A 27,552-nucleotide genomic window follows, 5' to 3' on the forward strand; every position below is an offset into this window, starting at 1 on the left:
TTTTCCTTTTCTTCTTCTTCTTCTTCTTGTTCTTCTTCTTCTTCTTCTTCTTCTTCTTCTTCTTCTTCTTCTTCTTCTTCTTCTTCTTCTTCTTCGTCTTCTTCGTCTTCTTCGTTTTCTCCGTCTTCTTCGTCTTCTTCTTGTCTTATTTCAGTTATTTCTCGCTTACTCGAGTTCCAATTTAAAGAGACAGTAACATGAAAAGTCAAACTTATGGAGCGTTAAACCATGATCCAACATAGAATTCTCACACTAAACACTCTCAAAGTGTTATTTTATAATTTTGGCGAGAAAAAAAGCTTCTTGAAGAGAAGAGGCCTTCCATGCAATTGGTTGGACTAGGATTCAAATGTGGTTCATTCTCCTCTGTGATAGACACATCAAAAACAGGGAGGATATGGCTCTCGAGAAACTGAAGTTCCGTATCTCTGTTTTAGGCCATGTAGTAGAGGTAAAATCAAGCCTAAAAAAAATCCAGCCCGACCTGACCCAGGCCCGCGGTATTAATGCCCGAGCCCGACCAATTAACTTAATTTGAAGGCCCAAGCGTGACGCAAACCCGAAATTTCATATTTTATATGTGGGGACTTGGGAGGGGGAGGTGATTTCCGAAAACAAATTAAAGCCTTTTGTAACGAAATCTAAGTTTTAACAAGACTGTATAAACATTTACATCTTTTATATTTCTGTGTCTGCAGAGGTTACATTAACCGACATTTTGATGGACATTTTCCATCAGTGATGGATTTTTTAAAGCGTTGACAGAGAAAATTTTAAGGCCGTCTGTCATTGGTGCGGACTTGCTTAATTACGCAGAGAAATACTGCAGCCTACTAGGCTTTACATAGAATAATGCAAATCAAACAAATGGGAAAAGATATATTAAGACGATTAAGAGCGCGGCGTTCGCGTGCGTAGAGCACACTCTTGCTAGTTAAATAGCAATTACCTTACAGCGCCTTCTCTGTTTTATCCAAATTATTTATTTTATAACAAGTATTCCTTAGTTTAGGATCCACATTCCACACATTGTTTTAGTATACATTCCTAAACTTTACCAAATTTTGTTTTGTCATTCACCAGGTCATGTTTTGCCCATTCTGCGGCGTGAATCTCCAAACAGTCCTGGTATACAGTCGGCCCCCGGTTTACGAACACCCTCTTTTACGAACATTTCGACGTACGAGCGTGGTCCGCGGAGTTTTTTGTCCCCCACTTACGCACAGACCATTCGCCTTACGAGCAATCTGACATGCCGGCTATTGTATTTGTTCATATATTTTCGCTTTGCCACGTCATCAAAATCAGTAGTTAAAGCTTGTCATGGCAACGTGGAACGATATTGCTCTTACAATGTCACAGTCACTGAATCAGTCACGGGGTCAGTCACGGTCTCACTCACGGAGATGCTATTGGCCGGCGTCACGTCAATCACAGAAATGCCGATATGCAATTGGCCGAACGCCTTTATCTAGCTTGATGGCACAGCTGGTCGGGACGGAAGGAAGGAGAGAAAAAGAGTCAAAAACGGAAGGAAGGAATGTTGTTAAGACTTTGCAAACTTTATCTGTTAGACACGGCTTCTAAAATTGCTAGTGGCGGTAAAGGAAGAAGTAAGAGGATGATGACAATAGAAACCAAGCAGGAGATAATAAAAAAATACGAAGGAGGCGCACGCATGGCTCGTGAGTATGGCCGTAACCGCTCAGCAATCTTCTAAGGGCAAGACTTTCCTTGCCGGGGGACGGACCTCGATCGACAACAAAATTGAGAGGCTTCTTCTATTATGGATTAAAGAGAAGGAAATCGCCGGTGATATGTTCTAGTTTTGAGAAAAGTTCCCGTTTAAGAAAATAAATCAATAAATTCTGCGGGTTGGTCTCTGCTCCCCTCCGCCTCCACCCAGCTCAAGTCACGTCGCCCCAAAGGTAAATGTCATTTTTCCTTTGTATATTTATGTTATTTAATTTAACTGTACAGTAGGTTATGTTACTCATTTTTAATATGTGTATAAAGTCGTGATGTTTTTACCTAAGCTTTTTGCACGTGTTGCACGCATTCACGAATTAACATAGGTTTGGATTGCCCGTCATACAAGCAGTTGGAGTTATGAGCGTAGCCGCTGAACGGATTAAGTTCGTAACACGGGGGCCCACTGTACTGTGGCCCGTGCAATAGAAATGTCAAGTTTCTAAGGAATCTTCAAGCTGATGGCACGATGGCGGACACTAGGACCATGTCTGTCGCCCAGTAGGCATGTTGCTATGATCCTTTGATGCTTTGAACCTGTTGGCTTTGTCTTTGCTGTTTTGGACTTTGTTGTTTCAGTTTTGTGATGGCATGCGAAGAGTAATGATCTCCACTAGCACAGCAACGTGTGGTTTCTTCGCCTCCCCACAGTCATGTTTTGGTTGGGTTTGTTGCTTTCCCCGGGTCGTGTAGTTTTGGTTCGGGTCCTTAGTTCTTAGCCCTTCCTCTCAGTGGCTCATTAGTTTAATCTGCTTCCCCTGCCTCGTCCTCCGTCTAGATGTTTCGCATTGTATTAATTATTTTTTGCGTCTACTTAAAGTCCGAGTCAAGCCAGTTGTCGGTTCATTGTTTGTTGTTGCTGTTCCGCACACCGTCGCACAACGTCGTTCTCCGTGTTCCCATGCCGCTGTGTCATCCGCAGTTCCCGTGAGTTGAGTTAAGTTTTGTTTCTCGTTCCTTTACTGCTTTGTCCAGTTTTTTTTTTTTATCGATTGCCTTTCCTGCTTTATACGCATGTTAAACTGTTCATCTTTTTTATCACACACTCTACGTCCTCCGCCACGACAAGATGCGACAGCCACAGAACGCTTTTTTTCTAACCGTTAATTAGGTTCTTCAACATTATAGATTGCTGTTTTGTTGTTGTTGTTTTTTTTTCAGAGAATATACTGTATTAGTCATGAATACACCACTTCTTATGGTCAAATTCATAACAGAAGCATGTGGAATCCAATGAATGTGAAAAATAAGATATTTAGCAATTTCCAACATCTACCAGCCGTCAATGATAGTACAACTTTCCCATTTGACCCACACATCTGTGGCAAAGACATGAAAAATTAAGAAAGCATCTTAGTTTAGTAGCCATAAAAAATCTCTTAATCAAGCTAAGAAGTTATTCTCTTGACAATTATAATCATGTAGAAGTAATTAGTCCCATCCAATGTTTGATGTTTTGCAGGGCTACTTTATTATAAAAATATTTTAAACAATTTTTAATGAGTGCATTGAATAGCTTCATTGCTCAGGAACACCAATCACAAAGTACCTTATCACCCACACATAACTGAAACAATTTTATTTATTCACCTGTGTAAAAAATCAGTGCATCATTTAGTCTCTAATATAGTGTCCTCCTTTTTCCCCTTAGGTCCTGAAGCTATACCAGTGGATGAACATCCAAAAATATTTCACTGAGGGCCATAGTAATGAAATAATAGTCAACTTATTAAAAACCAAACAACATATCAGTCAGTTTTTGCAGTCGAGAAAGAAGACTAAAGTTGCAGGCCTGACCAGGAGGATCAACTACTGTTGGGTTTGAGGTGGGCTCGATTCCCCACAAATGACCTAAGGAGAGGTGTAAATAACACAGGAGTCAGAGATTTAGTTTTACCACTACAGTGGGGAGAGCTCGAAGGAGAGCGTGACAGTGTGTCAGCCTCATTGCGAAGTCTCTCTCTGAGCTTTCGGGCTGCAGCCTTTTTATTGAATAAAGTTGTTGCTGAGTCGTGGGGGGGTCTCATGTTTCAACCGTCGCACAACACGACTTGTGCTCCGTGGCAGAGCTTGCAGGTAACTTATGGTTCAGGCCTCGACCTTAACATTCCGGCCACGACCTTATTGTTTTCTACACACACACACACACACACACACACACACACACGCACGCACACACACACACACACACACACCAATATAATACGAGATAAGGAGGAACCGTGGTGTCTGGAAAAGTAGGCATCTGGAAAAGTAGCAGAGTACATGAAACAATGCCGCTGCACCAGTGCAACACCTAGTTTATCATTAATTTATCTTACAACTAGATTCCAACCTTTTAGAACATATTTGTTTGGTTTTTTTTTCTTAATTGATAATTTGTGTTGTGACAACATGCAATACAAAGTTTTTGTGTAATGTTTCCTGTGCCTGGGGGAATGAAAATCTTTGAAGAAATGTCTGTAATTGTGTATTTTTATTATAGAAACAAGCTAAACATTGAAATAAGCACTTTTTAACTAGTTCAGTGACACTATAAATACATGACAGAATGGACTGTCTGCAAATTAGTAGTCTATCTCAGCAAAAGTTACCTTCACAACCTTCAGGTTGTCTTTTGGTGGTGCTTTTGTCTTTTTGAAAGATGCTCATTTCTCCTCTTTTAGACTCCAGAAAGTCTGAAATGACTCCAGTATATTTTTTCCAGGAGCCTCGACTTCTAAGAGTCCAATCTGTCATCAATGAGAAAGAACAGTGACATACGGTGTTCTCAACCATAGTCATAAAGGTATAAATTGTAAATTAACTAAGCTTAAATAAAGCAAAAAATAATTACACCCCCTTGTGCCGGGTTTATCAACATCACACAGGAATTTGATGTTCTTGCCACATGAACAGCAAAAAGCTGGTTTAGAAGATAGCTGGCGCCCACAAAAAGGACAATACATACATACTGTACATTATGATCTGCAACAACAAAAATCAAGTATATTGCGTTGCTTTGCACTTCAATTGCATGAACATTTTAAAATAATACAAATATACATAGAAAGACAAATCATTCATAAAACAATATCTGAACATGGATTACAAGTGTGTCTTAATCACGGCATTCCCTGCTGACAAGGGCTAAACAAGCCTCAGGCAGTTAAACACACAAGAATATAGGAGATAGCAGTGGCGGTTCGAGATTTTCACACGTACGCCTTCTAGGATGTCAGACTCTCGAATAAATACCCTTCATGGCACACGTACACATTACTGGGCCACACAGGCTATCTTCCGGAGCTTTTAAACGTCAATAAACCTGCATCAGCCATTAAAACTTTATACTTTAACTTTATACGTCATTATACGTGATGCTGTCAAAACTTTAAAAACTAATAATTTAAATATCCACAAAATTTTATGAAATGCAATTTTCAAATTGCAGTTTGATAAAAGAAGAACATCATTTTATTCCTTTACCATTAATTGAATATGAACTAAGTAAAATAACAAAAAAATAATAAATATGAAACAATAAATAAAGAAAAGACTTGCACTCAACAAAAGAAATGACAGTCACAATCAATCAGTCTTTTCAATATCTCCCGATTTTACTTGACCTCTTCATGGTCTCTTTCTCTTCGCACTGAGATGTACAGTGTATCCACTTCGTTGTTCACAAAAGTTTTATAAAAGCACCGTAGCGCATTGAGGAGCTCTCTTTACCTTCGAACTGAGATGTACGATACTGTATATCCACTAGGGTGTCCCAAGAAGTTTCTAAAAGCAACGTAGCACGTGTGTCCAGCCGTGCTTTGGTGTCTCGTTGCCTCCTCGGTTAACACAAGAGTCTAGTAACTAGACGGTCCAGCATTTGGCTTTACTACCTATAAAGACTACCGGGTGCCAATTGACACCAAGGATTTTATCTAATGCCCTAAATCACCTGTGAAGAGCTAACTGTGTTATGTAAATTGAACAAAAGAGAAGTTGCACACCAACTTTATCTTGCTGGGGGGAGCATCACGCATGCAAACGTTGTCGTTATTTGAACATCCTGTGTGGGGTTTCTGAGATGTGTTTTTGAGTGGGGGCTGAAGAGCTTGCACAGACCCCTCTTTTGAAAACTTCATTCAAGATAAGAATTGTTTAGTTATTGTACACAAAACATACAGTTCATTACAAATACAGTCAAACACACAAGAAGTAAAATGCAGCATGAGTAGAAAAAACAAAACAAAAACAAAAACAGTCAAAAACGTGCATGTGTCAGAAGCCAATGACACTTGTCCATATCCACACTCCCAGGCAAATGTGGTTTCAATCACAATGTGTACAACATAAACATCCAGAAATAGCATAGATGCAGATTCAATCAAAAATAATCTCTTGAAGACTTCAAGACTTTTATTTTAGGTCATGTTTGCATCTAGATAAGGTTGCCTTTGTATGATGCTATATGATTCACATTATCATTCCATAAATTTGTACAAATGCAGATTTCACTTGCTTGTGACTGTGGCACAGTAAGCGCCATAAAAACAAGATTGTTTGGGGTTGTTCATGTAGCAAGCAGACGACTTGTTTGCATTTGCAACCAGGTGTAAACACATGCAAATTGACCCATCTATTGAAATGGCCTGTTGGATGCAGATTGCATTACTATTGGGAATTCTCAAGAATTCTGCGTGTGCAAACTCCAAAAATGCAGAGAAGACTGAATGCACAGCAGGCATTGGGAATAATCTTGAGTGAAGTAAATTACAATGACTAAGATGGAGAAGACGTAATCCTTCCACTGTCTTCAGGCAAGATTCTGTTAAATAATATTCCCCTTTTCATATTTCTTTTCCAGCAAGGTGAAAAATGCAAAAAAGTAAAAGTGGAGGTTTTTTTTTTTTTTTTTTCCATTTAGCACCATGTAAAGAGTTTTGGGTTTTCTTGCAGCCTCCATTTTGTTTCTGGGGTGGACTCTTGCGCTGAGTCACTAGGGAACCATCACTAAATGACTGTTGGTCAGCAAACCTGGGAAACCCACAGATCATTTGAATAACGTCCCGAACCCGCTTCAAATATATCATGCAACATCCACGATTTGATGACGTGTCCACCCACAGTGAACGCGCAAAAATTGGCATATTTGCTGCAAATTCTGATGTGTGGGGGTCATTTGTCACCAATTGCATCATATCGCACAACACTGGTTGACTGGATTGTGAATGACTGTTGGAACTGTTGAATGACTGTCACAAAAACTCACTGCACCCTGATGATGCAAATACTGTATATATATTTTTGATTTTTTTTGTTTGGTCCATTTTTATCAATAAATCTCACCATCAGAGGAAAAACTTGTGTGTTGCTCTCTCAGCAAGATAAAATTGTGTTGCAACGTCAGCCTTTCTTATCTTACTCACTTTATCTTGTTGGGGGAGCATCAGACACGCAAATGTAGTCATTATGTGCGAGTGGAAGCGCTTGCACAGACCCATCTTTTGAAAAGTTTTCAAAAAATGTTAGAATAATTAGAATAGTTAGAATAATTGAATGAATTTACATGTAGTATCCATCATCATCTTCTTAATATTGCAACCACTAATATAACTTTAGTCTATTTTGTGTTCATTTGTTTAGCTTTAACATGACTGATTTGTACCTCTTATAGATCTTTAGAAGCACTTTATTTTTACTTTCAAGCTTTTTTGTTTTTTAAATTTATAGTGTATTATTTAACCCGTCACTTCATCTTTTGAAAAGTTTTCAAAAGATGGGTCTGTGCAAGCGCTTCCACTCGCACATAATGACTACATTTGCGCGTCTGATGCTCCCCCAACAAGATAAAGTGAGTTTGCAACTTTTCTTTTGTTCAGTTTACACAACACAGTAAGCAGTTCACAGGTGATTTAGGGCGTTAGCTAAAATCCTTGGTGCCAATCAGCACCCGGTGTTAGTAGAGCCAAATGCTGGACTGTCTGGTCACTAGACTCTCGTTTTAACCGAGGAGGCAAGGAGACAACAAAGCACGGCTGGACACTTGTGCTATGTTGCTTTGTGGTCTACAATGTCTTTGTTGAGCACCGTAATACCTCCAACTTAGTTGGGAATTGCCTTGCTTTCTTTCCGTTTTAGAGACCATGCACTCACACTCAAGACATACACACACCCCCACTCGCACACATCAACATACCCACAACCACCTGCTTGTCTATATGTGACCCAGAAAAGTACTGTTCCAAGACGTTGTCAACCACCGACATACCCTCTTTTACTGGAACTCACATAATCGACAAGATGGACACACCAATCAGACTTTGAATAGAATTGGATAAACCGGCTTGTTGGATGTTGAATGCAAACAGTTAATATAATTGAATCAACACTGGTCTCTTCCTTCCTCCGCCATCTCGCCTAAACAGCCTTCCAAGCATCCTGGCATAAAGTGGCATTCTGGCCGGCACCCCCTGCTTTGGTAAGATAGAAATCTGAACCACCAGATCTACAGTCAATGTTCACCCAGGGCTATTGATATACTCCCCTCAATAATTGTTATGTGATTTTTTTCTGCAGGATCTCATTATGGAAAAAATGTCTCCTCAAAATAGTGTTAAGTTTGGGCCATAAACATCGACTCAATTTTTTGTTAGTATCAGTGACGGGTTAAATAATACACTATAAATTTAAAAAACAAAAAAGCTTGAAAGTAAAAATAAAGTGCTTCTAAAGATCTATAAGAGGTACAAATCAGTCATGTTAAAGCTAAACAAATGAACACAAAATAGACTAAAGTTATATTAGTGGTTGCAATATTAAGAAGATGATGATGGATACTACATGTAAATTCATTCAATTATTCTAACTATTCTAATTATTCTAACATTTAGTGATATTTGTTATAATCTGTTGTTGATGTTTGCTGACATTTTGTAAATGCAGAGTGAACCTTCAACTTTGTGCTTTTTACTGTGCAAATTTTGAGGCTCCAAAAATTTCTGTTGGGATCCATAGTTTGCGGTCCCAGGACCAGTTTACAGAGGTAAAATAAGCACTGCATTTATATATATATATATATATATATATATATATATATATATATATATATATATATATATGCATACCTACAGGTATATGTATACATATATTCGAGGTTTATTGTTCCTTTTTCAAAAATTCTAATTCCAATGTGCCAGAAACCCCAACTTGCCAGTATCCCACGGCTGGTTAGTAAGTTCTGAAAAAATAACTTTTCAAATAATGTTCAGAGACAAAATCCAAATCTTTATTGTAAATAATTTAATTTATACAAGAATTTCAAAATGCTGATTTATTTACCCAACAATGAATACTGTGAACACACATCCTATGAAGTTTACATATACTATAATAAAACAGTAATCTTTGTCAAATTAATTGCAGGATTTTTCCATAGTTGTGTATGCGCAAAGGTTAAGGCAACACTGAATAAAATAAGTATAAATCAGAATCACTTTAAGAAATTCAAACTCAATTCTTTTGTTTTACATTAAAGCAGCAATACCCATTTACTACAGCACTCCATCATTTGAGCCATGCATTTCCTCAAAACGTATAGCGTTATATTTGCGCCACAATTGCAAGCACGCAAAAAAAAATGTGCACATAGAAAATAAAACTGAGCAAGCGAAAACAGATTTTGAGCACAGGAAAAAAAAAAGATTAAAAAGAAGTTGCTCGCTTAAAATTCCTTTTTGCTCGCTCGCGATAGCCCTCTGTCACTCAACATCGAGCGCTCGCTCGCGATACTCCCTCCCTTGTTCAACATTGCTTTCGCTCAACATCGAGCTCTCGCTCGCTCGAGTCGTCCTCTGCGTGCGCTCAGTTCTGCTCACACGTTCCGTTTGTGCCACAAAAATAGCCAATCAGAGCTTGTAGAAGCACATTGATAGACAGCTTGGTATCCAATGAGATTGTTTGTTGTGTTCACCCGGAACGAGCAAACGAGAGTGCGTCACATCGACTTGGGCGGGAGGAGGTTATTGCTGTATCGTATCATTTGACAGAACTACCTTGTTAGTTTTTGTACTTTAATGATATCAGCCCACCACCTTTTGAGTGAGCAACTTCTTTTCAATAGTTTCTTTCCTGCGCTCAAAGTGTTTTCGCTCACTCAGTTTTATTTTCTGCGCTCAAAACTTTTTCTTTGCCGCTTGCAATTGTGGCACAAATATAACACCATAAAAACGTTACATCAGTCAGCTATTTCAATGTCATTAGTGACATAATTTCATGTGATTGTCACTTCTTTGTCTTACATTGTCAATAAAAATGCATCAAAACAAATATATTTCAACAGAGCTTGTCATGTAGACAAATTTAAAAACACGTATACAAAAAAACGTGTCCAGTTGGCACATTTTAATCTCAAATCAAATTTGTCTTTGTAATCAAATTTTCATTTGAGATCTAGATTTATAAAGTTCCACAGGCAGGTTGCTGTTAAAAACACAATCAGAAAATACATGAGCAAAAAGCCAATACACTATACATTTTTAGTCATGTAAATACTCATACCTACTGTACATTTGAAATATGAAAACAGTTCAGGTGGTAATATTGTATTCATTATAAACCCAGCAGCTAGATATATTTGCTCATATTTACATACTTTTGCAAACACAACACAATAGAATATTATACAACCCATTTAGATTCACAGGTCAAAAATTATTTGGCAACATTGATATACTATAACATCAACATCGATATTAGTAACTGATTGGTTACTCTTACCAAAATATTTTGATAAGCCTATATTATCTGTGTTGATGCAACATCAGAGCAGTGTCTCATATACAAGTACCCCTCCAATGGGTGGAACATATGCACTTATTTTGTAATTCTAGAATTAAAATGTCTGCAGAATAAATACCCCCTGAACAGACTCAGTTATAGTTTTACCACATACCACTGGCGAAAACACACATTCACAAACTAAAAGCAGCATCAGATATTGTTTACTTTCCCATGGATTCACCACCTTGTGGGAGGGGCCAAAGAGATCAGCGACCAGAGAGAGCTGGGTAGAGGCCAAGGGAGGGGGACCTTTGCAGACCAATACTCGACTATGAAAGACATGGAATGTCCCCTTTCAAGCAGGGAAAGAGCCCAAGCTGGTGTGCAAGGCAGAGAGGTTACAACTAGATATAGTCCGACAGATCTTCACACACAGCTTCAACCCTGGAGTCAGTCCTCTTGAGAGAGGTCGGGCTCTCTTCCTTTCTGGAGTTGTCCACAATGAGAGGCCCAGAGCAGGTGTAGGCATACTCATTGCCTCCTCTGCTCAGCACCTGTACTTTTGGTTCACCTCACTGAACTAGAAGGTAAACTCCCTCCGTCCATGGGCGGACGGGTCCTTGACTGTTGTTTGTGCCTACACATCAAACAGTAGTTCCGAAGAGTAGGCACACTTTTTAGGGTTCTTGGTGGGTGTGCTGGAGAGTACTCCCTCTGTGGACTCCCTCATTCTTCTGGGGGACTTCAATGCTCAATGCAATGGCAGTAAGACCTGGAGAGCCATGGAAAAACGACTTCCAGATGGCTTGAAGGAAACTCTGGTCCACCATCCAATGTCTCAGGAGGGGGAAGCAGTGCACCATTAACACTGTGTCAACAGGAGATGGGGTGCGGAAGAGGAGGGTTCAGTCAAACCTCAGATTCAGGAGGAGCGGTGTGGTTTTTGTCACTGTCCCAGCTCTACAAACTTGGTAGGAGCCTCAAAGGTGCATGGGAGTTCACCCAACCAGTCTACATTGTTTTGTGGACTTGGAGAAGGTGTTCAACCGTGTCGCTCGAGTAACTCTGTGAGGGGTGCTTCAAGAGTACAGGTACTAGACACTCTGATATGGGCTGTACAATCCCTGTACAATCGATGTCAGAGTTTGGTCCACATTTCTGGCAGTAAGTCGAATTAGTTTCTGGTGAGGGCTAGAGTCTGCCAAAGCTGCCCTTTGTAACCAATTCTGTTCATTACTTTTATGGACAGAATTTTTAGGTGCAGCCGAAGGGTTGCGGGGATCCGGTTTTGGGGTCTCAGCATTTCATTACTGCTATTTAAAGATTATGTGGTGTTGTTGTCTTCCTCACGCCGTGACCTCCAACTCTCACTGGAGCAGTTCGCAGCACAATGTGAAGCGGCTGGAATGAAGATCAGCACCTCCAAATCTGACAGAATGCTCGAGAGGCGGATTGGTGAAAACATCTGCTGTGTTGCAGACACTGTATTGGTCTGTTCTGGTAAAAAAAAGATCTGAGACAAGAGGCGACGGTCTTGATTTACCGGTCGATTTACATTACTGCCCTCACTTATGGTCAAGAGCTGTGGTCCATAATCAAAAGGACGAGATCCCCAATACAAGCGGCCGAAGTGAGTTTCTGACGCGGCGTGTCTGGGCTCTCTTAGAGATAGGGTGAGAAGCTTGGTCATCCGCGACAGGCTCAGAATCGAGCCGCTGCTCCTTCAAATTGAGAGGAGCCAGTTGAGGTGGTTCAGACATCTGGTTAGGATGCCTCCCTGGTGAGGTTTTCCAGGCATGCCCCACAGGGAGGAGGCCCTCGGGACACCCCAAGACATGCTGGAGTTATGTCTACGTCTCTTGGCTGGCCTGGGAACACAAAGTTGTGGGGGAGAGGGAAGTCTGGGCTTTCCTGCTCAAGCTGCTGTCCCCACGAATACAGCAGTAGAAAATGGATGGATGGATGAAGTAGTATAATTAATGAAATCATGATACAATTATATTTGCAGTTCCAAAATATCTTGTAAACAATTAAAAAGAGGTATGATCTGGTAAAACAAGGTGTAGTTTTCTTTATGTCTAGCATGTTTAGGTCACAAATGTCACTCCTCCCTTCGGGTTCCACCCGTCAAATAAAAATGATGGATAGGTAAAGGGTCACAAAGGATATGCCTTTTATTATCCAACTGTCCAATAAAACTAATGGATTGGTCAATAAAAATATCAAAAGGTTTGTGATGATGGTTGAGAGTTCAGATCTAGCTGTCAAACACAATGATGGATGGTCAATAAAAATGTAATGAGATAAAATTTTACGAGCACAGATGTCCTGTAGTTTTTGGCTGCCCGATGCAGCAATAAGGTGTTATCAACTATGATGTAATCAGCCAGAATATTTTGGGGAAGACAAAAAATTGTATGACTTACATGTTTGAAGGTCACTGAGTCTGTATGGCTTGATCCTAAAGCTCAGTATATCTCTGTATCGGTTATCTAAAAACTACAGAAGACCTGCGCTCTTAGAATTCTGTCTGACATTTATATTGACCATCCAGCCTCATATTTGACAGATTTATCACTATTGAAAGACATAGAGGTGTGGAAGATGCCATTCTTATCCTGCTTAATCTTTTATTTAAATACCTAGAGAGAAACAAAAATCCTAACAGACTCACTTTTATTGATTTCTCCTCAGCTTTTAACACTATCCAACCATACATTTTAGCCAGGAGGCTGCTTGAGCACTTACAACTGGACCAGAACCTGGTGGGTTGGATTTTAAATTTTACAACGAACAAAACACAAAAAGTCAAAGTGAATGGTATTTTTATCTGAGTCACTCTGTTCCTCCATTCGCTCCCTCAGGAATGTGTTATTTCTCCTTTTCTTTTTATCCTATATAAAAACATGTTCATAGGTGTGCATGACAACAGATATATTTTAAAATTTGCGGATGACACTTTTATTGTTAGGCTGTTGCACGACACAGAAGCATGCCATGGTCCAGTCCTGCAGGATTTTAGTAGTTGGTGTGATCAGTCCTTCCTGCTGCTCAAGGTATCTAGGACAAATGACATGGTAATTGATTTTAGAACCCAGACACCAAGCTACATTCCCACAGCCATCAAGGGACAACCTGTGGAATGTGTGAGCTATTATAAATACCTCAGGACTGTTATTGACTCAAAACTGTCTTTTAACCAAAATAGTGGAGCTGTGTGTAAGAAGAGACATCAGCATTTGTTTATCTTCGGTGACTGGCCTGTTTTAATGTGGATAAGAACATGTTTGTTTTTTTGTTTGTTTTTTTTTATCGTGCTTTTTTAATAACTCATGCAGATAATATATTAATGATGGGTGACTTCAATATTCATATGAACCCCCCATTGGAGCCATTTACTGCAGCATTTCAAGCAATAATCGATGCATTTGGTTTTACACAAATAATAGAAGCACCGACACACCAGAATGATAATATCTTAGATTTAATGTTAACCCGTGGCCTAACTGCCTCAAATGTCACAATTGTGCCGTATACTAACGCTATATCTGATCATTATCTTATAACATTTGAAGTCCTAGCTCAGTGTGGTCTTATTGACCACAACCAAGGCTTTAAGAGCCGTGATATTAACACATCAACCACAGCTGCACTTTTTGAACTACTGCCTTTCGCAACAGCTGCCTTTCCATCTTTCATTGGTTCAGTCGATAAGCTCACAAACGATTTTAATACGGTTCTTTTAAATTCCCGAAACTCTATAGCACCGTTAAGACTTAAAACTAGTCCGAAGCGGCATGCTTCGTGGTTTACGGAGGAAACACGTACGTTTAAATTGTTAAGTAGACAACTTGAGTATAAATGGCGAGCAACCAAACTCGAGGTTTTCCATCGGGCCTGGTGCGATAGCGTGCTTAAATATAAAGAGGCTCTTAGGTTAGCAAAAACAAATTGCTTTTCCAAAATGATTGGTCTTAATAAAAACAACCTGAATCGTTCTCCGTCTCATGTGGTGTCCTACAGGGGTCATTACTTGGTCACTTACTGTTCAACATCGACATGATTCCTTTTGGTGATATTATACATAAACATGCTATTAGTTTTCATTTCTATGCTGATGATACCCAACTATACATCCCTTAACAATGGATGTCTTCCAATTTTCTACTTCTTAACCCTAGTAAAACAGAGATGTTAATTATTGGCCCTACTCATCATCAGCACTTGATTAAGAATACCATGTTGAACCCCAATAACTGTACTATTTCCCAAAGTAGTTTTGCAAAAAACCTCGCTGTGATATTTGACTCAACTCTCTCTTTTTGGACACATATTATTAACACAACAAGAACGGCGTTTTTTCACCTTCGCAATATAGCTAAAATTCGTCCAATTCTTTCTTCTAACAATGCTGAAACATTAATTCATGCATTTGTTACGTCGCGCCTAGACTATTGTAACGTTTTCTGGGCTTCCCATGTCCTGCGTCAAAAGCCTGCAGTCTGTACAAAATGCAGCAGCAAGACTATTGACAAGGACGAGAAAGTTTGATCATATTACTCCGATTCTAGCTGGCCTGCATTGGCTTCCAATACACATGAGATGTGACTTTAAGGTGTTGTTAATCACTTAAATTTTTTTTATGCGGTTTGGCTCCTTCCTATCTTGTCGACTTAGCATCACCATATTTTCCGTCCCGACAACTTCGATCACAAAATGCCGGTTTGTTATCGACCCCACGGGCTAAAAAGAAGTCCGCGGGATCAAGGGCGTTTTCCATTCGCGTGCCAGTATTATGGAATGCCCTACCTATGGAAGTTCGCGCTGCCACCTCAGAAGAAATCTTTAAATCCCGACTAAAAACACATTTATACTCTAAAGCATTTAGTTAATGGGCCTGTCTGCAGCTTTCTTCTTTCTTTTTTTCTTTTCTTTTTTTCTTTCTTTTTTTTTTCCTGCCCCCTTCTCCTGGCTCGGAGAGGGGGCTAGCTAGATGGTGAAGGTTGTCTTGACCGCCCCCATTTGACCCTGTGCTGATCGACCATCGCGGGTTAAGAGATCGACCGTCTGCGGTCCACTTGGTTGGACTGTGGGAAGGTTCCTGCCAATGGCTCTGCCTGCTGTCAAGACATACTGCACTATATAGTACAATGTTTTCTGTAATCTATATTGTGTATCTGTATTTGTCTGTATTGTATATCTGTATCTGTCTGTATTTTTACATGCAGCATCCACTTCAACCTGTGGGCCTGGAAGGGGGATCCCCCCACCTGTAGTCCCGTCTGAAGGTTTCTCATTTTCCCCAAATTGGAGTTTTGGAGTTCTTCCTTCCCCTTCTGGGAGCTTTGACAGGGGATGCTGTTGTGTACCTTACACCGAAAAGATGTCTCTCCGAAAAGATGACTTCTTTTTTCAAAAGAAGTCTCGACATGACCTCTTTTCTGTGAAGCTCTTTGAGACTTTGGTGATTTGGGGCTATACAAATAAAATTTGATAGCTTATATCGAGTCTGTTTTGTCTTTTGCCCTGGTGTCCTGGTTTTCACACTTGACCCTCCAGGACAAAAATGTACTGGGAAGAGTAGTCGAGTGGGCTGGAAGGCTTATTGGGGAGCCTCAACTCCCCATGACAGCGCTCTATGAGGCTCAGCTGCAGCGTAAAGCCCGCCCCATAATGATGGACAGCTCGCACAACTGCATAGTGAGTTCGAGCTCCTTCCCTCCGGCTGCTGCTTCATGGTCCCCAAGGTCAGGACCAAACGCTACACAAACAGTTTTTATACCAGCAGCCATTTACAACCTCAACAGCATGGCAAAGAGAGGAAGGTGTTCCTGGCTCCATTGAACCTTTGGGTCTGAGAAATATCATAGGATTTTATGGCTCTTAACAACTGTCATTTTAAGTATTGTATTGAGTGCTGAGTTTCTGCTGGGAAAGAAAATTTACCGTGAGGTATAAATAGAGAAATCCTTGACCTAAATTTCACTCTGTTATTGTAAATTATGACATCTGTACACATCACATCCGGCTTCTTTTATTATCTCTTCTTATATTAACCCATCCTTAATCTTTAATTGAACAGAGGACCAAGAGAGAGGAGTGATCTTTGTGAACTCAAACCGATCCATAATTTTTATCTAACAGGTGAGACTGGACGTGGGCTTGTCTTGACGTCTGTGACCTCTGCTGCTTGTATCCAGGATGTTACTCTTTCCATCACAACGCAGAGCTTGTGACCACAGGTGAAGGTAGGAACGTAGATTGAGCAGTAAATAGAGAGCTTTGCCTTTGGGCTCAGCTCCTTCTTCAGCACAACGGACTGATACAAAGTCCACATCACAGCAGACACTGCGCCCATCCACCTGTCAAGTTACCGCTCGAGCCTTCTCTCACTCATGAAAAAGACTCTGAGGTACATTAACTCCTCCATTTGTAGCGGAATCTCATACCTGACCCACTAAAACCTTTTTCTGACGGAAGACTATAGTCTCAGATTTGGAGGGGCAGAATCTCTTCACACTTGGTTGTGCACCACGCCACTGGGAGTTAGTTATCAGGTCTTGAAGAAGCCAAAAGCACTACATAATTCGCAAAAACTCAGCGGTGCAATTGTGAGACCACCAAACTGTTGTTTTCATATATCCAGTAGACCTCGAGACATGATATTGAAAGTAAATTGCTAGTGTAACTCTAATGTAACTCTGCAGACCACAATGGCCAAAGTATGTTCTTCATAGTATCTCTGTATGTTCGTTTAGGCTTGAGACATGAATTCACTTTTCACATTTGAAAAATGTTGACGTAAATCACAAGGTAAATATAAATATTGACTGGTATTATTTGGTGAAACAGGACAAAAGTTTCTCATGTATTAAAGGAGGTACTTCCAATTAAGCTTCTTTAAAGGCCAAACCAAGAGTTGGAGGTGGGGAATGAGTCATAATGGGGCGAGGTAAAGTAGGTGGAGGGTGTGGGCCTGGGCGGCCAAACATTCCTTGTAAATGCCTGTTCGGTTGGATGGGGTTGTCATGAAAAGCCTTCAGGTTATCTTGGAAGAAATTACTGCTTTCAGTTTTGAAGGGGTCGCTTTTCGCACATAGAATGTGATCAGTGATAAGCCCTGAATCTTGGGTAAAGTGAATATGTGTGTCACTTTTTCGCCCCAAGGTAGACTCTCGGCTGGAAGATGCAGCAGACTGGCTGTCAGAGCTGCTATCACTACTGGCACCAGCCCCTTCCACAGGGGTGACTCTAATGGTTGTGATAGACTGAGGGTGGTGATTGAAAGCAGGAGCAGAATGGGCACGAGGAGTGAGAGGCTGAGCTGAGATGGGATCCTGAAAATTAGAATGTGACTGATGTAACAGATGTATTACGTGTGGGTGACTGGCGTGTACACCTTGTACAACTTTGCTTTCCAGTTTAGTCCCTGTTACACTCTGTCGCCCATCCAGTGACCCGGCATCCTGCATGGAATCACAGGTGTCTGCTTTTCTGTGGAAATCAGTGACCTTAAAAGCTGGCTGTCGTAGCGATGGACGTTTTTCTGATGGATTCCAGCACAAAGAGCCTCTTGCATCATTGCTTGGAGGTTTCACCACTGCTTTATTTGACTCTGGGTGGGCTTCAACACGAACTATACTGGCAGTTCGTTCCAAACATCGGCCTTAAAATAGAGAAATAGGGAGAGTGATTACTTGATGCGCAACATTAAATAACATTTGTCATTTGTATTAGGGGTGCATATTCAATTTGTCTGTGGTTTTTGGTTTGTCTTTAAGTCAATTTGTGCCATTTACAGTACAGTCGGTTTATGAGATTAATCCGTCCTGCGGTTGGGAACGCGAATTCACCGTATGGCTGGCAATCCAAACCTATGTTAAATAGCAAGTGTGTAAAAAGATAAAATAATGTATATACATATTAAAAATTGGAATAAAAATAGTATAGTGAGTGCAACTTATATATATAATATACATGCGAACAAAGCTTTAACATTCCGCCGTTTTAGAAACCGTGACGTCGACTAATAACAGACCAGCATCTAAGTGCATCTGTGACGCCGACCAATAGCAGACCAGTATCTTACGGAGTTTTGACGCTGACCAATATCAGACCAGCATTTTAGTGATGTAAGTGGTGACGTGTGTATAGACGTATGAGTGCGGAGCAACTCGCAGAGTCAAGCACGCACACTGACCGCCATGTTTGAGGAGGCGTTTTTGTCGTAATGGAAAAAAATGACGTAAAGAGGGCACAAAAGAACGCTACGTTCCACTTCGTTGTCACGGTGAGGCATGGCGAGTGAAGTGCGGGTGTGCGGGAGGATGGACCAAGAGTGCAAGGAAGCCAGGAGGGGATGTACTCAGAATGCGGTTTTAATCAACAAAAAAAGGCAGGAACAAAAATACACAAAAACAGGGCAAGGTAGCAAATATACTAACCCGACAACTACCAGTGACAAACCTACAACTTATATACAGACAAAACACTAATCACAGGACAACGCGAAACAGCGGTGAGAAAACGAGAGGCAGGGGAAGCTGATTGGGTAAGACGCAAGGGGCAGGAACACGCAGGTAACAGGTGGAGAAAATCAAACTAACCAATAGGGAGGAGAGGCAGATGCAGGGGAGGAAACAATTCAAACTAAATGGCTGAACAAACATAAAATCTCAATAAATAATACTAAAACCCAGGCAGGATGTGACAGTCGTAAGGTGAAAAAAAGTAAGGCAGGGACGTCAAAGACCAGGGATCCACTGTATATGTATCGTGGACTTTGGATCTTGTTTTAAATTATTTGTGTTCTAAGCGTTTACTCTGTTCTGGATCATGGTTTAGCAGATTTAGCAGATTATTCTCGCTTAACCGGTGGATGGCTGGTTTCTGTAAAGAGCAGGGTTTCCAGTTTGTAGATAATTGGCCCTCTTTCTGGGGCCGGCCCGACCTGCTGAGGACAGATGGCCTTCACCCTAACTGGAAAGGCGCTGTCACTCTTTCTAGAAACATAGATTACTGTTTGAGCCTTCCATGACTTCCCACATTAGAGCATGTCGGGTCGCAGGCGAGTAGCGAGCCTGCTAGAACGGGTGTGGAGTCGTTAAGGCTAGAGTTAACCGGCACTAGGCTGGACTGTTACAACACACATAGCATACTTAGTCTAGGTCACTGCAATCCACACACTGTTTCAATACCTAATGCTGAATGCCCCAATGATAAGATTTCTGCTGAGGTGGTGTTGATTAAGGAAAACAGCCCTGCCTCTTTAATCAGTAAGACTAGTGACAAAGTGCCTAGGCGAAATATTAATATCAATATGCGCGCTGTAGTCGTCGACAATCGAATTCCTACTTTACTAACATCGCGACGAGGTTTTAATTACTCAAAATATAGAGCAAGCCCCAGCCATAAAAATCTTGTTGGTATTAGTACTACCAACACGAGGACTCAGAATAGTCCGGGAAAAATGTCCCAGTTTAAATTCGGCTTCATAAATATTAGGTCACTCGCTTCAAAAGCCCTTCTTGTAAATGATCTTATTACAGATCAAAATCTTAACGTGCTTGGTCTCTGCGAAACCTGGCTAAAACCAAATGAATTCTTACCATTAAATGAGGCCTCACCCGCAAACTTTGTGGGCTCACATGTTGCCCGTCCTTGTAAAAAAGGGGGGGGTGTCGCCCTAATTTCGGAATCTGATCTTAGGCTTAGCACGAGCACGAGTCACACTTTCAAGACATTTGAGGCTCTCGTTATGCGATCGAGCTCCTCACCACCATTTTATGTGGTAGTTATTTACCGTCCTCCTGGCCCATACTCTGGATTCTTAGATGAATTCCCTGAACTTATGGCTGACTTAATAACTCACACAGATAATATATTGATTATGGGTGACTTCAATATTCATATGAACTCCCCATCAGAGCCACTTACTGTAGCTTTTCAAACAATAATCGATGCATTTGGTTTTACACAAATAATAAAAGCAGCAACACACCGGAATGGTAATATCTTAGACTTAGTGCTAACCCGTGGCCTAACTGCCTCAAACGTCATAATTCTGCCACATACTAACGTTATGTCTGATCATTATCTTATAACATTTGAAGTCCTAGCTCAGTGTGGTCTTGTTGTCCACAACCAAGGCTTTAAGAGCCGTGATATTAATTCTTCAACGACTGCTGCACTTTCTGAATTACTGCCTTCCGCAACAGCTGCCTTTCCGTCCTTCACTGGCTCAGTCGATAAGCTCGCGAATGATTTTAATTCGGTTCTCCTAAATTCCCTAAACTCTATTGCGCCGCTGAAACTTAAAACTCGTCCGAAGCGGCGCACTCCGTGGTTTACGGAGGAAACGCGTACGTGTAAACTGTTAAGTAGACAACTTGAGCGTAAATGGCGAACAACTAAACTTGAGGTTTTCCGTCAGGCCTGGTGCGATAGCTTGCTGAAATATAAAGAGGCTCTTAGGCTAGCAAAAACTAATCACTTTTCCAAAATGATTAGTCTTAATAAAAACAACCCAAAGTATTTATTTGAGACGGTAGCGCAGCTAACACAGCAGCAGCAGGTTAATCAAAATTCCCTCCATTCAGCACACGATTTCATGCAATCCTTTACTCAGCGGATTCAGCTAATAAGGGAAGAAATAAAAAAGGCAGCGCCGCTCACCACCTCAACTGTGATTGTTGATGCTAGTTCGGACAATCAGGTTCATGAAAGTCTGGCTACCCTGTCCCAGTTTGATTTAGTATCCCTGGAGTGTCTTACACAACTGGTTAATGCAGCAAAGCCGACGTCCTGCATGCTCGACCCGCTTCCAGGCAAACTCGTCAAAGAGTTGTTCCCGATCTTGGGGTCGTCTGTCTTGAATATTATCAACCTGTCACTCTCCTCTGGCATTGTACCTGAAGCTTTTAAGACGGCCGTCATTCAACCATTACTTAAGAAACCACACCTAGATCCTGAAGATCTCGCTAACTATAGGCCAGTGTCACACCTTCCGTTTATCGCCAAAATTCTCGAGAAAGTTGTAACACAACAGCTTAGTGATTTTATGATAGACAACAATAGATTTGAACTCCTTCAGTCAGGTTTTAGGGCCAACCACTCAACTGAGACAGCCCTAGTAAAAGTGACGAATGATCTTCTCTTAGCCTCGGATTCCAACATCTCATCAATATTATTACTGCTTGATCTTAGTGCCGCATTTGACACTATTGATCATCATATTCTTATAGAACGTCTTAGATCATGTGTTGGTATCTCGGGATCAGCACTTTCTTGGTTCAGATCTTACATCCTGGGAAGGACGCATAGTGTCTCTTATGGCGACGCAATCTCTGAGTCTTTCTCCGTCTCATGTGGTGTCCCGCAGGGGTCAGTACTTGGCCCCTTACTGTTCAACATCTACATGATTCCTCTCGGCGATATTATACGTAAACATGCTATTAGTTTTCATTGCTATGCTGATGATACCCAACTCTATATGCCCTTAGAAATAACGGATCCGTGCAAGTGCAGTAAACTGGAGGCTTGCCTCGCCGAGATTAAACAATGGATGTCTTCCAATTTTCTGCTTCTCAACCCTAATAAAACTGAGATGTTATTTATTGGCCCTGCTCATCATCAGCACCTGCTTAAGAATACCACGCTGAACCTAGAAAACTGTATTATTTCCCAAAGTAGTTCTGCAAAAAATCTCGGCGTGATATTTGACTCAACTCTCTCCTTTCGAACACATATTAATAACATGACAAGAACGGCGTTTTTTCACCTCCGCAATATAGCTAAAATTCGCCCTATTCTTTCTCTTAGCGATGCAGAAACATTAATTCATGCATTTGTTACGTCGCGCCTAGACTATTGCAACATTTTGTTTTCTGGCCTTCCCATGTCTCACATTAAAAGCCTGCAGTGTGTACAGAATGCAGCGGCGAGACTATTGACAAGGACGAGAAAGTTTGATCATATTACTCCGATTCTAGCTGACCTGCATTGGCTTCCAATACACGTGAGATGTGATTTTAAGGTGTTGTTAATTACTTATAAAATTTTACACGGTTTAGCTCCTTCCTATCTCGTCGACTTAGTATCACCTTATGTTCCGTCCCGACAACTTCGATCACAAAATGCCGGTTTGCTATCGACCCCACGGGCTAAAAAGAAGTCTGCGGGATCAAGGGCATTTTCCATTCGCGCGCCAGTACTATGGAATGCCCTACCTATGGAAGTTCGCGCAGCCACCTCGGTAGAAATCTTTAAATCCCGACTAAAAACACATCTATACTCAAAAGCATTTAGTTAAATTAGCCTGTCTGCAGCCTTCTTCTTTTTTCCTGCCCCCCTCTTCCGGCCGGGAGAGGGGGCTAGCTAGATGGTGAGGGTTGACTTGACCGCCTCCATTGGGTCCTGCGCTGGTCGACCATCACGGGTTAGGAGTCTAGCCGTCTGCGGTCCACCTGGCTGGAATGCGGGATGGTTCCTGCCCAATGGCTTTGCCTGCTGTCAAGACATCACTGCACTATATAGCACAATATGTTTTCTGTAATTTATATTGTTTCTGTGTTCGGTACATGCAGCATCCACTTCAACCTGTGGGCCTGGAAGGGGGCTCCTCCCACCTGTGGTCCCTTCTGGAGGTTTCTGATTTTCCCCAAATTGGGGTTTTTGAGTTTTTCCTTCCCCTTCTGGGAGCTTTGACAGGGGATGCTGTTGTGTACCTTACATTGAAAAGATGTCTCTGTATGACCTCTTTTCATTCTGTGAAGCCCTTTGAGACTTCGGTGATTTAGGGCTATATAAATAAAATTTGATTGATAAATTTGATTGATGGTAGACCGGATGACTTGGGTTTAGATTAGGACTTTCTCTATTGAAGCTTTCTGTTGATTATTCAATCTCCTACATTTGTTTATGATTATCTACTAAGGCAGATTTTTTTTTTTTTTACAATCTATTCAAGTTGTAAGTGAAATGAGTGGATATACTCTTTAATTATCATCTTCTATACATTTACATCAGACTTCCCTCCCCCAGCCACCTCATCCAGCTCCGCCAGGAGGTATCCCCAGCCGAGAGACATAGTCCCTCCAGCGTGTCCTGGGTTGTCCCCGGGGCCTCGTCCCGGTAGGAATTGCCCGGAACATCTCACCAGGGAGGCATTCTAACCAGATGCCCTAACCACCTCGACCTGCTCCGCTACCGGGAGACCAAGGTTCTTACCCTTTCTCTAAGGGACAGCCCATACACCCTGCGGAGGAAACTCATTTCAGCCGCTTGCATCAGGGATCTCGTTCTTTCGGTTACGACCCACTGCTCGTGGTCATAGGTGACGACAGGAACGTAGATCAACCGGTAAATAGAGAGCTTTGCCTCTCGGCTCAGCTCTATCTTCACAACGACAGGCCGGTACAGAGTTCGCATTATGCACGCTGCACCAATCCGCCTGTCGATCTCACGTTGCATCCCACCCTCACTCGTGAACAAGACCCCACGATACTTATATAACTCCTCCACTTGGGGCAGGACCTCATCCCCGACCCGGAGAAGGCACCCTTTTACGACTGAGAACCATGGTCACAGATTTGGAGGTGCTGAGCTTCAATGCCAGCCGCTTCACACTTGGCTGCGAATTGCTGCAGTGAGAGTTGGATGTCATGGGCTGAAGAACCCAACAGCACCACATTGTCTGCAAGTAGCAGCAATGCAATGATGAGACTCCCAAACCAGACCACTCAACGCCACGTCTGCACCTAGAAATTCTGTCCAGAATGGTCATGAACAGAACTGGTAATATTGGTAAATTGGCGGAGTCCAACCCCCACTGAAAACGGATTTGACATACTGTCAGACGTTCCCAGCAGACCATCACGATATGTTTGGGCCTGCCAGGTCTGACCAGCATCCTCCCCCACCATCGGAGCCAACACACCACCAGGAGGAGATCAGTTGACAGCTCCGCCCCTCTCTTCACCCGAGTGTCCAAAACATGCCCTAACCCTAACCCGCAAATCCGATAATACGACCACAAAGTCGATCATCGAACTGCGGCCTAGGGTGTGCTGGTGCCAAGTGCAAATATGGACACCTCTATGTTTGAACATGTTTGTTATTGACATTCCGTGATGAGCACAGAAGTCCAATCACAAAGCACCCCTCGAGTACAGATCGGGGGGGCCGTTCCCCCAATCACACCACTCTAGGTCTCACTGTCATTGCTCACGTGAGCATTGAAGTTCCCCAGGAGAATGGGGGAGTCCCCAGAGGGAAAGCTCTCCAGCACACCCTCCAAGGACTCCAAAAAGGGTGGGTGCTCTGAACTGTTGTTTGGAACATAAGCACCCACAACAGTCAGTCAGTTTGTCTTCTTTTTATTGATAAGCAGAATGCTTGCATTTGTATGCTACTGATTAAAATTTGAACACAAAAAGAGTGTGTAGGTTATATTCTTGGAGAATATGCAGCCGAATACAACCCTAATACTTTTAAGGAAGTTATATCCTTTATTTTGGAAAGTTCCATGTGCCAACATTGTGTTTAATAATTCTGTAAATTACTAAATCAGTAAGTGCGTTCATGGATGCAAATAGCATTAGCCATACTGCCAGTAGGTGGTGCACCATGAAAAGCAATGAAACCCTATGTCATGACAATATTTGCATGTGTGATTTTTTTTTCCTCAATGAACTGCTTTGGTAAGCTTTTTACACTTTGCAACAATTTTCCATTATTATTGTCACTTTTTTAATTGTGTGAGGGCTGAAGCTTTCTCATTGTCACATTCTCCTGGCATGATGGTGAGGGGTGTGGGAAAGGTGGATCCAAAATGCAGGGGAACCCGGAGGTTGTGATGCTCAAAATGAAGGTTTATTAAGCTTAGGTGAAAAGTACAAGAATCAAAATGAGGGCAAATATAACAAACAAACACAAAACAGAGACCAAACTCACGGGGGAACTGCAGACCAGGGGACAATGGAACTCTCGAGACCAACATATGCAACAAAGACAACGAAGTACGACAATGACCTGACAAATAGCCGGACAAACAGTGGGGCTTAAACAAACACACAGTAATTAGGAAACACGCAACACCTGGCAACACAGGCAGGGGAAGCTGGTTAGCTGAGACATGGGGGCTGGAACACGCGGACGACAGGTGGAACCAATCGCACCAACGACAGATGTGAGGGGAAACCCGACATGAACCCAAAACCAAAATCAACTAAAATGTTACAAAATAAACCCTCAACAGAAAAAAACTCTGACAGAATGTGACACACATTATTCCTCTTTATTTATATGTAATATTATTATTATTATTATTGTTGTTGTTGAAGGCTGAGTTCTCACAATTTTATTATTCCTGTCTTTTCTTTCAAACCATCCATCCATCCATTTTCTAAAATCACTTATCCTCACAAGAGTCGCAGGTTTGCTGGTGCCTATCCCATCTGAGTTTGGGCAATAGGCAGGGGACACCCTGAACTGGTTGCTAATTGCAAGGCACACAGAGACACGCAACCATTTATGCAACTAATCACACCTAGGGACTATTTAGTATGTCCAATACACCTACCATGCATGTTTTTGGATTGTGGGAAGCACCGACGCAGGCTCGGGGAGAACATGCACAGAAGCAATATATGCCGTATATATAGCGTCAATATAATTAGGAGACAGGACAAAATAGGTGGATTGTTAAAACTGTATACTGCTCCCTCTAAGCAAGTGAGTCTCCAAACCAGCCAAGAAGAAATGTTGAAAATCTGAGGAGGCGTAGTTTTTTTGTACTAGGTTCATTATTTTCTGTTTAACTGGTCCACTACAATTCCAAGATTCAAATTATGACGAGTGAGTTCCTCTTCATAAAGTGTGCAGATGAATGTTGAATACTGTTTTTGGTAAAACCTTTTCAAGTAACCACACCTGTCGACTTGTATTGCACCTGTCATTCAATACAGTGCAGTAATTGTTGACCTAACATATTTGGTGGGTTGAGTGTTGTTTGCTCTTCATTAAATTTGTCTTTCTTAACTTATCTGAGAGTGCAATAATAAATCAAATTATACCTTCCATTGCACCAGATGAGGAGGCTGGTGGTGATGGGTCTTGGTCCATCAGGGTTCTATACCGAATCGATCCGGTGCAGCTGACAGTGCTGCCACCATCCTCTGATCGAGAGTTGAGAAAACCCTGCTGTTTTGAAAAAGAAATGACCTAGAAAAACATATTACAGTGAAAAGGGACATAATGTTAATTTATTGTTTGGTGTTCAATGTCCATTGAGCATAAATTTATGTTTAAAAACACTGGGCCAAGCTGCAAATGGTAAAACTCCTTTTAAAAGTGATGCTCACTGAAAGCTCTGGAGAAGAAAAAGACAACTTTTTTTAAAACAATAAACATAATATACAAATAATAAAATATAATTATTCAATTGAATATCCGTGAAAAAAATATGAAAAGAACAATATTCAGTGATCCGGTGGTAAGACGAAGAAACATGATGTTCAAATACATGTTTTTAATCTTCGCATGCCAAAAAGCAATGAGCAACATTGTCTAATGCTACATTCACACCCAACACAAAAATATGCGTTGCTATGCTCATTCGGTGGGCTTTCAGTCGCCGGGTGTTAACTGCATTTAGCTTGTTCACACGTTTGCGCAAGGTGTGGAGGGTGAGCTTGTTGTGCACTTTACAGTGGATCCGGAAAGGAGGGCATTGTTGAGAACTTTCACTTTTCTGGCATGTTGCAGCGCCAATGGTGACTCCTACAGCACCTTAATTCTTCTTTTTTACGTTGTGTTGTCCTCGCTTTGCGACAACACCCGTCTGGCAAAAAAAAAAAAAAAAAGTTTCGATACTGTGCTGTCAATGCAGCACTATCACTATCTTGGCATAGTAACTACACTTCAACAAAAGGAAGTAAATGCTGCACATACCAGTTATCCATAGTTCCCCATCCACCATTCAAGCCAGGTGAGTGCTCTTGCTTGGCTCCCTTTTTGTATTGAATGCTCAACTGCCCATGTTGGATA

At 41.5% G+C, this 27,552-nt stretch overlaps 2 protein-coding genes and 1 pseudogene across 4 annotated transcripts in view; 2 read left to right on the top strand and 1 right to left on the bottom strand.

The window, feature by feature from the left end:
- Nucleotides 1–8,991: 8,991 nt before the first annotated feature.
- Nucleotides 8,992–27,552, bottom strand: part of LOC148415229 (phospholipid phosphatase-related protein type 4-like) — a 60,872-nt gene continuing 42,311 nt past the window's right edge. For 2 of the 3 annotated variants that reach the window (XM_088428713.1, XM_088428712.1), the window contains 3 exons: nucleotides 26,580–26,727; nucleotides 18,018–18,172; nucleotides 8,992–13,566 (listed from right to left, as the gene is read on the bottom strand). In XM_088428713.1, the coding sequence (XP_088284839.1) occupies nucleotides 13,558–13,566; nucleotides 18,018–18,172; nucleotides 26,580–26,727 (312 nt within the window). In that variant the 3' untranslated portion in view covers nucleotides 8,992–13,557. Of the gene's footprint in view, nucleotides 18,173–26,579; nucleotides 26,728–27,552 lie in introns of all 3 variants that reach the window. The other variant, XM_088428714.1, reaches the window with a different exon arrangement.
- LOC148415230 (uncharacterized) lies at nucleotides 14,515–15,398 on the top strand (annotated as a pseudogene).
- Nucleotides 19,362–23,289, top strand: LOC148415231 (uncharacterized). Its single transcript, XM_088428711.1, has one exon. It carries the CDS (start codon nucleotides 19,826–19,828, stop codon nucleotides 22,814–22,816), a length of 2,991 nt encoding a protein of 996 aa, XP_088284837.1. The 5' UTR covers nucleotides 19,362–19,825; the 3' UTR covers nucleotides 22,817–23,289.

The sequence above is a fragment of the Hippichthys cyanospilos genome, chromosome 12 (genome assembly GCF_059441005.1).
Source record: "Hippichthys cyanospilos isolate Australia breed blue-spotted pipefish chromosome 12, RoL_Hcya_1.0, whole genome shotgun sequence".
NCBI lineage: Eukaryota > Metazoa > Chordata > Actinopteri > Syngnathiformes > Syngnathidae > Hippichthys > Hippichthys cyanospilos.